Consider the following 13,763-nt stretch of genomic DNA (forward strand, 5'->3'; position numbering starts at 1 on the left):
AGGAGAAGTACCTTTTCTTTACCAGGCCATCTCCAATATGGAAGTCAATGCGACCCTAATTAGAAAGGAAAATTCTGTTCAACGCTCAGTCTACTACATTAGCCGAGCACTCAGGGAAGCAAAACATAATTATCTCTTGTTGAAAAAATTAGCATTAGCTCTCACCACAGCTTCCAGACGACTCCGACCATACTTTCAAGCTTATTCTATTGTGGTCCTCACTAACCAACCACTGAAAAAGGTTATGCAACAACCTGAGTCATCTGGCAGACTTATGCAATGGTATGTCAAGTTGGGTCAGTATAAAATTTCTTATCGACCTTAGATAGCTGTTAAGGGGCAGGTTGTAGCAAACTTCATATTGGAATTCAGAAATGACACTCCAAACACACATTCCCTACTAGTTAAGACGACTCCTAAGGAGACTGACCCCCACTCTTGGACTTTGAACATTGATGGTTCCTCCAGGAAGGAAGGGAGTGGAGCTAGACTAATCCTTACCACTCTTGAAGGTGAGGACTTCAAATGTGCACTTCGATTTCAATTTGAGGCAAGTAACAATGAAGTGGAGTATGAAGCTTTGATAGTAGGCCTCCGGTTGGCTAAAGATATTTAAGTAGACCGGATTCGAGTTTTTAGTGACTCACAATTGGTAGTTGGTCAGATCAATGGAGAATTCGACGTAAAGGAGGAAAAAATGAAATCGTACAGAGATACTACTTTACCCGTCACATGTCTCTTCAATAGTTTTCAAATCAGGCATATTCCAAAGTTACAAAATGCCCAAACAGATAAGATGGCTTAGTTAGCCTAAGTTGATCAGTCTGACCTCAGCTAAGGAGTTAGAGTTAAACATCTACAACACCTAGCAATTTCTCAAAACCAACAAGAAGTTTATTTACTTGAGAATGAACACATCCTATGGGCGCAGGACATAGTGCATTTCTTGGAACAAGGGGTACTACCAGATGACAGAAAGGAAACCGAAATGATCAAAGCTCGGTCGGCTAAATATATCATTGTTGAAGGGATATTGTACAAATGAGGATTTTCACGACCATATCTCAAATGTGTTAATGCGGAGTAGGCAACTTATGTTATGAGGGAAATCCATAGGGGAATTTGTGGCAACCATTCTGGGGGACGATCATTGGCCCATAAGATTCTCCGCATGGGCTAGTTCTGGCCTATGTTTTGTTAGGATGCCAATGATTTTGTGTTAAAATGTGATAAGTGTCAGCGCTTTGCCAACATACCTAACGCTCTATCAGAACTAATCACACTCAGCAGCCCCTATCACTTTGCCAGGTAGGGGATCGATCTCATAGGCACTCTGCTGACCGGTAAAGGGCAAGTCAAGTTCGTCGTAGTTGCCATTGATTACTTCATTAAATGGTTGGAAGCAGAGCCCTTCGCTAAGATCACCGAGCATAACATGACCAAGTTCATCTGGCAATCTGTTGTATGTAGATTTGGAGTTCCACAGGCCACTGTGTCGAATAATGGAAAACAATTTGGCAACTCCAAGTTTAGGGAGTTCTACGAGGGACTCAGCATGAAGACATATTTTTCATATCTAGGTCACCCTCAGGCTAATGGGCAAGTTGAAGTTACAAACTATTGAAAATTATGAAGACCAAGTTAGAGGCTGCTAAAGGACTCTGGGCAGAGGAATTACCGAATGTACTCTAGGCTTATAGGACGACAGCATGGACCCTCATAGAAAAGACCCATTTTCGCTTGACATACAGCACTAAGGTGGTCATCCCTCTGGAGATCATCGTGTCGACCCCCCGAGTGATGCATCTAAACCTAGAATTGAATAAAGAGTTGCAACGGGAACTAGACCTTATTGAGGAATTACGGGAGTCTGCCGTTATTAGACTAGCCTCATACTAGCAGAGAATGAGAAAGCATTATAATAGGGAGGTCAGACCCAAAGAATTTGTTGTGGCGGACTGAGTTTTGAGGGAAGCAATTTTGGTAACCAAGAACCTAGTTGAGGGCAAGTTAGCAGCTAAATGGGAAGGGTCATACGTCGTCAAGTCTAGACCACGACCAGGCATGTACCACTTACGAGCATGGAAGGCGGTGATCTTCCTCACCCATGGAATGCTGAACATCCACTACAAGAAAAAACACTTTTGGCGACCACCTATTTTTTTTGGTCGCAAATAATCCACTTTCTGCAACTAAAATTTAACTTTTGGCAACCACAATTTTTTGGTCGCGGAAAATCACCTTTTGGCGACCAAAAAAAAAAGTTGGTCGCGGAAAGTATACTATTGGCGACCAAAGGCTTTTTTGGTCGCGGAAGATCACCTTTTGGCGACCAAAAAAAAAGTTGGTCACGGAAAGTATACCCTTTGGCGACCAAAAAAAAAAGTTGGTCGCGGAAAGTATACTATTGGCGACCAAAGGCTTTTTTGGTCGCGGAAGATTACCCTTTGGCGACTAAAAAAAAAAGTTGGTCGCGGAAAGTATGCTATTGGCGACCAAAGGCTTTTTTGGTCGCGGAAGATCACCTTTTGGCGACCAAAAAAAAAAAGTTGGTCGCGAAAAGTCTACTATTGGCGACCAGAGGCTTTTTTTGTCGCGGAAGATTACCCTTTGGCGACCAAAAAAAAAAGTTGGTCGCAGAAAGTTATGGCGGGATAAATTTTAAAAAAAATGATACTACAGTAATTACATGCTATTTTTCTATTTAGGCATTAAAAATTTTATAAAATAATATATAACCCAATTTTTATGGGTTATATATTGTTTTTGTCAAATATGAACAAAAAGCATGTTATTGGCAGAGTGGCAGAGTGGATTGGGTGCATGGTGACTTCTTGGTCAGGAGTTCAAGTCCCAGGGAGCACAAAAGAATTATTTTTTTTGGGTCAAGGCGCTGACTTTTGGCGACCAACTTATCTTTGGTCGCTAAAAGTTTACTTTTGGCTAATATGAATTGGACTTTTCGCGACCAAAAAAGTTAGTCGCGAATGGTCACTTTTAGCGACCAAAGGCTTTTTTGGTCGCAGAAAACTATCTGTGACGAGGCTTTAGCGACTAACTCGCGACCAACATATTTTGGTCGCGAAAAGGTTTTAGCGACCAAATATGGTACTTTTCGCGACCAAACATGTTCGTCACGGAAAGTGTTTTTTCTAGTTGTGATCTTAGGCTGTATTTTCAATAAAATGTGAAGTCTTTTCCTCACGTATTCATTTATGTTATTATATTTGGCCCAAATTTCCATTGTCTTTTGCTACTCTTCTCAAAGAATTGTACAAGTTAACTTTGGCAGGGCCAAGTATCAATGAGAAAAAATCTTCACATCCTTTATCTGTGTTGCAAATCTCGAATATTCTAGATTAATTCGACTGACTGAGGCGCTCAGCAAGACTGAGTCCAGAAAGAAATCTTAGCAAGACTAAGTCCAGAGACCTCAGCAAGACTGAGTGCAGACCAATCCGACTGTTCAAGGAGCTCTGCCAAACGAAGTTAGAGCTTGCCGGCTCAAACACTCAGCAGGTTTAAGTCCAAATCAAGTCAGCCGACCGACCAAGGCACTCAGCAAGACTAAACACCAATTGACCTCGCAAGGTTATCAAACAAGCCCGAATGTGGCCTGAATTTGGTCTGTCAAAGTCAGCATAGTAGAAGCAAGATAAGAATGAAAAAATAGCCTCTTAGGCCAAAATCCTCTTTTGCAAGTTAAATTTTCCTTTTTAAACTAGGTTTTCACAAGTCAGGGCACTAATGTTGTTCAAATTTTTTGGGTAACCTTGATTGATTTGTGATCAGTCCAGTTCAACTCCTCAAAGTTAAGTATGAAAGCTTAGAGATTATTGAGTATTAATTAAAAGCTTGGTGATCAGCACAACCAATTTTTACAAGTTTAATTTTAGTTTTCACTAATTTTCAAATGTCAAATTTTTACAAGTGATGATCTAGCAGTTGTTAGCCAATTTAAATCCAGAGTCAAAGGTAGGAAGATCATTCAGACAACAATGCAAATTGTAACATGTGAGGCAAAAAGCTGTATTATATGCATCTCAACAATCATTACAAGGTACAAAGCTATATTGTATACATCTCAAAATTCATTACACAACATAAAATTTTACAAGGTAAAAATAAATAAATAAATAACAATATAAGGCAGAACTTACGCTCCCCTTCCCCTCCCCTCCATCTCCTTCTTCATCTACCCCTTCATCCAATGGAGTGCAGACAGTATCTCTATCTCTAGATTGAACAAGGTCGAAGTCGATGTGAGGGAATGTCAGCTCAGCCATTTGCCTGAATTTTACCTAGCCGCTATCCCAGTACCCACTCAACAGATGTTTGAAGTAGTCCGACTGCTGGAAGCTTTCGATAATCTAGGCCTTAATCTGCCCTTCCACTAATTCAGCACCTCTGGAGCTATAAGGACTAGCCCCATCATCCCCCTCCTTCGCTAAGCTTGCTGCCACAGCTATATCTATCGTCATTTGAAACTCGAAGGATTGCTTAAACTGTTCAACAGCAGCTACATAGAAGTCAGGGTAGGCGGCACACTTAAAAGATAGGGACGTTGCAAGCTCTGCATTTTGGCCCTCTATGCCTCCAAGGTAGGCCTCTCAGTAGCCAGACTCTTCATCAAATCAGCAATTTGCATGTCTTTTTCTTCCTTCTCCTTCAGAAATAGATCACGTAATTCCTCATTGTTGCTTAGCGCTTCTTCTAGTTGCTCTCTGACCATAGTACAAGCCTGCTGGGCTTCAGCCGTTTTCTTTTGCTCAGCAGCTGCTTCAAACCCCACGGCCACTATTCTATGGCGAGTAACTTCTAAGTCAGTTGCAGACTGACCTAGCTGAGCCTTGACATCAGCAATATTTTCTTAGTCAACTCAAACGGGGCGAGTTTTCCTCTCACCTTCCTCAACCCTGCAACTGTCGTAGCCTGCTTAATTCTTATGTGATCGGCTACGTGACTCTACACAATGGCCAATACTTCAATTTATTTATTTATTTTTATTTATTTATTATTATTATTATTATTATTATTATTATTATTATTATTTTTACAGTTTTGAGTATGTAGGATTCCTTTGGCGCAAGCATTCCATGCCAGTTTATACCAGCGTTTGATTTCTGACTTCGCCATCTGCAACTTAGACCTAGCTTGCTCTGCTTAGGCTTTGGTCTACCCCAGATCCAACCTTGCCATCAATCCTTTTCCCAACAGAGCGACTGCTAGGGTTAGAGACTCCATGTGCATAGAGTTGAATGCTGTCATTAGCTTGGCCTCCCCAAATCGAGACAGATCCCTAATGGCTGCATCGTCAACCGCCCCCAGTATTTTTTCATACGCGGCCTTCACATTGCCCAATACGTTAGAAGGCTCGCCAGGGTTAGTTATGGGCACGCTGACCACTACGCTCTAGTGCCGAGTAGTGGTGCCCACCATCTCAACTAGGCGCTTAGTCTCTGCCGTTTACTCAACCTTAGTTGTTTCTTTCTTTACAGTATTTGCTTTTTCTGATTGCGGGGGATTAGCCACTTGGTTAGACTCTTTTTCTTCAGATTGGCCCAAATCAACCAATACAACAACAAAGGGGTTAGCCTCAGCCCTCTTCGCTTCTGCTTCAAGCCTAAGAGCCTCAGTCTCCTACCTCTGCTCTGCCACCCCAACTGGCTCAACAACCACCTCCCTTGCCCTCTTGGACTTCTACCATTCTTTTTCATCTTTTGGAGTAACCCTCTTCTTCTTCAGTCGCTTCATCTTAGATTTATTTTTCTGCTTAATGGGATCAACTAAGGGCTCAAAAAGGATGAAATTCTTCAAGTCCTGCTCGACCAAGGCCGCCTTTGGATGGAGGCGAGCAACCTTATAGGCATATCGTTTTGGGGCAGGGCTCAATTTCTTCTCTTCCAATATGTCATCTACAGCAAACGCTCGTCGATCTTTAACTTCTTGAGCCATCCTCCTTGCCTCTACTTCTTTAAGAGTGGGGCCTTCATCGGCAGGCTCATGACCCAACCCAAGGGCAAACAAGGTAGAGGGTCTTGCCAAGTCAACCCACTTCAGCCCCTACTTGTCCTTGAACTTCTTGACCATCTGCACTCTCTGCTCTTTTGCAACGGTCAAGGTTGGCTCTACTGACTTGGTGCAAATCTTTCAGGTTGTTCGAACTCCCCTACCACCATTTACAGATACGTAAAACCACTTGGTCCTCCGTCTCTTTACTGAAGAGGACAGCCCAATTACTAGGTTCCTGCCAGAAAACTACTTGGGGGGCTACCCAAGTCTCTTGCTGGCGAAATGCCTTGTAGTGGGAAAAGAACTCATTTATTGTCATGTTCTCCCTTTCAGTTGCCCGTGGCCAAGAAATTTCACTTGCGAACAAGATTTTTCAGGCGTTTGACACTTACTGGCCTGGTGTCGCCTCTAACCAGTTCAAGACATCGATGCGAGTTGGGAGAGTGGTAGCCTCAGATCCCTATGTAATGCTTTCTTATATAAGAAGAACTCCATTGGCTTAGCGTCAGAAGTTCTTTCCTCAATTGTAGGGAACCTTAGCTCTATATCTTCAGGAATTTCATACTTTGTTCGAATCTCCTCTATATCCAAAGCCATCAACGTTGATTTATTCGCCTCGTATGCCAGTGGTTAGGGGCCACCTAGTTAATGGATTGAGCAATTGAAATCATTATTGAATAGATTGGGTGAGACGACCTCTTTGCTCTCCCTTCTACAATTTTCTCCACCTTGTACATTTTTTGCAGGGCCACTCCATCGTCGTCACTGAGTGGGTCGATAACTAGGGAATGAGGATTCTCTCGTTCCATCTATCTCATATTTCATTATATGGTTTCAAATGCAGAGGCTAAGAAATCAGAAATATGGTAGATAGGGGAGTCAGGGGAGACAAAGAAAGAGAAGTTTGGAATGATTTGGTTCTTTGAGATTAAGTGTGTAAATCGCACAAATGAGAAGGCCTAGGGTTTGCTAGTATTCCAAGGATCTCAATCAAAGTTTGCCAGTTTGAAAAATTGCTAAGTGTGGAAGGAAAGAAGAAAGTCAGTTGGTTAATGGCCAAACTCTTCAAATTCACACACTTCAGAAAACCCTTCACATTCAAAACAGTTCAACTCTACATCAGCAGGCTAGATTCTTCCACGTGAACGGGCTAGATTAGTCCTCTTAACCACTGTTCATGTTTTTTCGCCCCATGTCTAATCCATCATTGAATATGGACCCACGAATCATGTCATCATGTGGATCACCATTCATCGATTCCTGCACATAACATAAGCACTCAAGCGCCTAGCGATTAGACTACATTCTAGGAGGCGACCGGCTAGATCTGTCAGTCAGTCAGTCCCATCGGTCAGCCAGGTCTGCCGGTTAGCCAGATCCATCGATCAGCCAGATTCGGATTTATCAATGGTTGGCCAGTTTTAGTAGTCAGTCATATTTAGCGGTCAACCATCTTCAGTGATCTATCGTATTTCCGCGGTCGGCCCTCGCAGTTGGTTTCTTCGCTCTCTCGCCATAAGGTGGTTGGTCGGTCCCTTCTTCACGACTGGGGGGACCACTATTACTGTTTTCATGCCCTTTGTTGGACTAAAGGTGTACTCAAGAGCGGGAGACTACTAATGGGCACGGCCTAGGAGGGCCCAACCTGTGATCTGCATGGGCCGCCCAGATAACCATTTGATTAATTATCATAAGGCCCAATAGTGGGCTCAATTAGAGAACCCATGGCAGCCAAACCCAACTACCAGCTGGGTACATGTAAGGCAGGGAATTGGCCACATGGAATACAAAAACCTTACAAGCCATTGGTCCTCACATGCCAAGCATTAAATGATACTGTCAAGCATTAAATATAATAATGTCGCTTTCCCTTGAGGTGTGGTGAAGTAGCCATGGCCGATGACAAGTAGGGCATAGACTTTCAACCAATAGAACTGCGTGAATGGATAAGGGAATGATTGGTAAGAGATATAGGGAAGCTGAAGGACATTTGGTAAAAAAATCACCCACACACTCTCTCACTCTGCTCTCAATTCTTTCTAAGTCTCTTCCCTCTCTCCATATACTTAACTAACTTGATCGTCGGAGGGTCCTCAAGAGGGAACCACTCCTACTTTGGAACCTTTCTATTGGACTTGTCGCAGGTGCTGCTGGGAAGACGAAGGTCAGCCGACTCTTAGAGCTTCTGGATCATGTCCAACCCATCTCCTATTGACCAAACTGCATCATCACATGATAAGTTTGTCATGTATAACTTTTAATACAAATTAACATAACACAAATCACAAATGTTGAAAACTTTCCCCATAAAAATAGTAAATTTTTTTAAATGTGCCTTTTTAAGCAAAAATGATTTAGTAGGTGTTCATGTGCTCGACCAATGATAAGTTATAGTTTATTCACTATTTTCATGTAATTAGGATCATATATTCATATAATCCTTTGCTATTGATTGGTATACAAGCAATATTTTAAGGGTACAAATTTCCTCTTATAAATTCCGACATATTTTTGTAGTTTACTATCCATAATCCAGTCTCTTACATTTTGCAGTTGTTTCAAAGATTTTCAGCTTCAATGGAGTTCAATTTCCTCCCCATCTTCACATTTATTTCAGTTAAGTGCTTAAATTTCCAAATTCACATTTCTAAGAAACCATTTTCTCCAACTTTTGTATTTGTTTCTTAAACAATGATGATGGAATCATAGAAGCAAAATAATATATAACTCACTTTTTTAATTCAATGATATGTAAAACATATAATTGATTAATAATTAGAGGAAATATTAGAGAAAGTTAACTTAAATATTCTGTCTCTAATACTCATCAAGAAATATATGTTTTAAAACATACATCGTGGGTGTTTGGGAAGTTGGTTATTTTAATAGGCTAAAATAGTTGTGTTTGGGGCGAGGATTGAATTTTTTTTGTAATTGGATGTGATGCTTGTAATAAAAAAAGTGAAATGATTATAAATTTGATATGACATTTTGTCTTAGTAATTATTTTAGTTTATTTTATCTTTTAATACTATTTTAACTTAAAAAAAGCCCAAAAATGACGTCCCAAACATACCCATCATTATGTTTGAAAAACGAGTTTAATTTTTAGGCCTCAATAACATTACTCGCCATGAAATATATGAGGGATATATACTTTCTGTCATCTAACCAACCGATTTTTAAAATCATACTTATGTTATGAAATATTATACGATAAATTTGACCTATCAAGTCAGTGTACACCTTATAGCTAAAGCAAAGTTTAGTTAGGATGAAAATGGTAGTAAGTATATCAAAGTTTAGTTAGGATGAAAATGGTAGAAAGTGATGAAAATATAAAAATAATATAAATTTTTTTTTTCCTTCTAAGTTTGTTTAGTATTAAAGTGGTGAAAGTTAAAAAAAATTAAAAATTTTTTTTTTTCATGCACAACTCGTAATAGTATGATAACTCTTGTTCTTTACAAAAAATATAGGAAAATATTAAAAAAAATTAATTTATTATAAAAGCAATTACTTATAATTACATTTCTTATTTTCTTTCAAAATTTTCGTCGTAATCAAATTCATAAAGAAAAAATGATTATATTTTCTTTTCCTTTCTTTTATTTCACTTCATTTTTTTTTCTCCTTTCACTTCACTTTATATCATTTTCACTCATTTATTTATTTATTTATTTCTAATCAAATGGAACCTAAAAGGAACACATAATTAATTTGTCTAAAACATAAAATAGTTAAAAAAAAAAAAAATTACGTCGCCCCATATAATTGTAACGATACATCACATAAACATATATACTGAACCAACTAGCCATTGTTTGGCATGTCAGGCTTTTTAGATTTTTGACTATTTTAGTCACAAAAAGACAATAAGTTTTTTTAGTCTAATAAGACAAAACATTACATCCAAACTATAATCATTCATTTTTTCTCTCATAAAAGTCAAAAAAACTAAAAAGTCTATTCCAAACGAGACATTTTAGCCCTAGGCTAAAATAGTCAAAAAGCCAACCCACATCCCAATAATTTATTATTACAAGAAGTTTGCAATGGATTATTTTTTTTTTCCTTCTCTAGTTTGGTAATAAAAATTTCCTTCTCTTTTTTTTTTTTTTTTGTTATTTATTTTTTCAGTTGACACTGGTGGCAGGGAATGCAGTAGTATCTCCCGAAGCTTACTGGAACATGGTTTTGCAAAACACTCCCATGCCTAGGACTGTCAAGAATCTTCTACCCTTAGGTTGGTGTTCAAATTCAGCCAAACACTCCCTTATGTCTAAATGTTTGTTTGGAATTTTAGGTTATGCTTCAATTATGAATTTGGATATAAATTTGAAAAGGGCAAAAAAAAAATAATAAAAAATGAACTTATGTTTCATTCATATCTTCATATATATTTTTTTCTTTTTATAATTTTTTAAATATTTATCTAAATCCATAATCCAAACACAACATTAAAATATAAAAAATTGGACTAAACATCTTTGGGATTACCAAATTCATGTTTGGTTGTGTTAAAATAGCACGAGTTTGTTAATCCTATGGGACTACTAATCTCATTCAAGGGTGGGATTAGCATTATCATAGTGAGGGTGAGATTCCAAGGTGAAAAAACTATTCTGTCACCTGTTTACAAAAAAACAACAAAATCAATGGTAAATTACACCATTGGAGCATCTTTTTAGGAGCACACATTGTAGTATTTAGAGAAAAGTTACGATGTGCACCCAAAATGATGGATATAGTATGCACTATGTACAAAAAAAAAAAAAAATTTATATCACAAAATATATAATTTTTATTGCAAAAAATTTAACTTTTATAAAATATATATAACTTTCTTATTCATTTTTTTTATCAGCAAAAATCAATTGTTAGTTCTTAAATTAGCACCTATGGAAGTTAGCCTCCACATTCTTGCTTGCCACTTAATTCAATTCCCCTTAGAAAGAGTTAAACTCATGACTTCCCGTTTAGAACTAAGCCCTTAGAAGAGTCATAGTGGTAAAGTAACTTAGGCCTAGTTGGTTAAGGGTAAAATCCATTGTGGTATAACTCGATTGGACTTTACTTTCTAGTCTTTTAAAAATAGAAACATATCTCCCATGTAGCTTACTAGAATGCTATAGTTCCAATTTCCATGTATACTAATGAAGCGTGTGTCTCACATGTCTATTTTGAAAGTGGGGGGAGAAAAAAAAAAAAGTCAAAATTAAATTGTAATTTAAAAGGACAAAACTAGTCATATTTACATTTTTATCTGAATTCCTTACTTAATAACATTTTAAATTAAACATACATATTATATATGAAAAAAATTAAATTAACCTAAATACCTTAATTTATTATTATAAATTAATCATCAAACTATGTTAATCTAACTTTTAATTTTTAATCCAATTCTTTATTAATAATATTTTAAAATAAACATAAACATATATATAAAAAATTAACTCACAAATTAAACTAAATTCCCTAATTTATTATCATAAAATTATATTTTTTAATAACATTTTAAATGAAACATATACACATATATAACAAATTAAATCCTAAAAAAAACTTAATTTAATTTTTAATTTTTATCCCAATTTATTATTTAATAATATTTTAAATTAAACATGTATATATATATTTAACAAATTAAATTATAAACTAATTACAGTGTCTATATATATATATATAAGTGTTATATACATGTATATCATAATATTTATTAAAATTATAATTTAAGTTTGTTAAAAAAATATTTGAAAAACTCTATAGTTTCTTAAATGATTTTTGTGTAGTATTTTTTTTTTTTTCTTAGTCACGGAGATAAATTTATTTATTTACTTACAAAAAGGAGCAAAAGTAGAAGAAGATATAGAAGGGTATAATTATCTTTTTATTGCTAACATTAATGGAGTTAAGGTTGTATTTTAGTCTAAAATCGTATAAGGGTATACAACTATTTTTAAAAAAAAAGTGAAAAAGTGCTATTGAGCCATATCATAGAGAAGTAAAGCAGATTTTGTCCTAACTTTAAAGATGCACACACCATAATTTTTCATTCATAATTTTTCTCACAAAAATCGTAATTTCTATCACAAAATTTTATAACTTTTACTATAAAAATCTTAATTTTTTTTGACTATGTGCAGAAGGCAATGTTGTTCCTGGCCGAGGACTTGAGCCTTGGAACCTTGGGGGGCCTAGGGACCATCAGTATCCTTGGGATCTGTACTATTATATTAGCTATACTGGTAATGTGTATGAACAACCATTACACTACGGCTCAAATTTTTTTTTGGAGAAGGACATCAAACAAGGCACAAAGATGAAATTAAACCTCTCCACGATAACACAAACAAATGGAGTTACTTTCTTACTCAGACAAGTTGCTCAGATGATTCCTTTTTCCTCGAACAAATTTCGGGAAATTCTGAACCGATGTTTGATAAAACCCAATTCAGTTGAAGCCGAGATTATCAAGGAAACAATCAAATGCTGTGAGAGGTCTAGCTTTCAAGGAGAGCAGAAATATTGTGCAACTTCATTAGAGTCCATGATCGATTTCTGCACTTCCATGTTTGGCAAAAATATCCAGGCATTCTCTACTGAGTTAGAAAAATCGCAGGAGTATCGTATATCAGGATTCAAAAAGATTGGAAGAGGAGGACGAGATGGCCCAGTAGTGTGTCATAAGCTAAATTACCCGTATGCGGTCTTTTATTGCCACATTATTTGCTCCACCGAGACATATATGCTTTCGTTGGAAGGTGCAGATGGGACGAAAGCAAAAGGTGCAGTGGTGTGTCATAAAAATACATCGGCATGGAATCCCAAGCACTTGGCCTTTCAAATTCTCAAGGTTAAGCCAGGAACTGTTCCTATTTGCCATGCTCTTCGTCAAGATAATATTGTCTGGCTTCCTAACTAAATCTCTAAAATATATAATCGATGCCATTAGTTTAAAATCATGTAGTTTGTTTGGTATTAATTAAGAGAATATTTATATATGGTTGTGAATGTAGTTTGCAGTGTAATTTAAAACCAACATTAGTTTGGTTTTAATGTGTAGTATGGTTGTGAATGTGGTTTGCATTGTAATTTAAATAAAACCTTTGTTTGGTATTAATTAATAAATGTGTATATATATTGTTGTGAATGTAGGGATATTTTAATAAAAATAATATTATATCCAATTTATCTATTATTAACATCATTACTGAAGGGACTAAATATAAAATGGGTCGGATCCAAGTCTTGGGTCGGCCCAATCCATTAGATTTAAGTCCTGAGGAGCAAGGTAAACAAGTGGGCCAGTTAGATTAGCGCAGTTACATCATCAACAATCCACCCAAGTCCTCATGCACTTGGGCCTAACCTGTAGTGGAAAGGTCAGTCTAGCCACGATGCTGGGCTGGGCTGAACTGCAAGATCTGATCCTTGGACCGAACCCAAAAGGGGCCGAGCCCATACAAAGATACTCTATTGGGCCAGCCGATCTCTACAAACAATACCGTGCCAGAAGAACCCAACAGAGAAACATGGAAGCTATGAATGCATGCACATGGAGGGTGCCACCTCAGCTGGTCCCCTCCCCCTAGAATCATGGAAACAGTTGATCAAAGGAATATGATCTGTTACAAGCATGGTTACAATGAGTATATACACCCCTTGTCAACTAACAGATGGTCCCCTACCTTGAACAATGCTAAAGGAAACTTTGCAGCATCAGAGCTCTATGAAACCATCTTGGG

General features: G+C 37.4%; 1 protein-coding gene across 1 annotated transcript in view; it reads left to right on the forward strand.

Moving 5' to 3' along the window:
• Positions 1-13,168, forward strand: part of LOC114269000 (BURP domain-containing protein 6) — a 48,981-nt gene extending 35,813 nt beyond the window's left edge. Inside the window, exons 4-6 of the mRNA XM_082924971.1 lie at positions 8,566-8,628; positions 10,153-10,258; positions 12,162-13,168. Coding sequence (XP_082781097.1) covers positions 8,566-8,628; positions 10,153-10,258; positions 12,162-12,940 — 948 coding nt within the window. The 3' untranslated portion in view covers positions 12,941-13,168. The remainder of the gene's footprint in view (positions 1-8,565; positions 8,629-10,152; positions 10,259-12,161) is intronic.
• Positions 13,169-13,763: the final 595 nt, after the last annotated feature.

This window comes from Camellia sinensis, chromosome 4 (genome assembly GCF_055761805.1).
Source record: "Camellia sinensis isolate YWXY chromosome 4, ASM5576180v1, whole genome shotgun sequence".
Classification (NCBI taxonomy): Eukaryota; Viridiplantae; Streptophyta; class Magnoliopsida; order Ericales; family Theaceae; genus Camellia; species Camellia sinensis.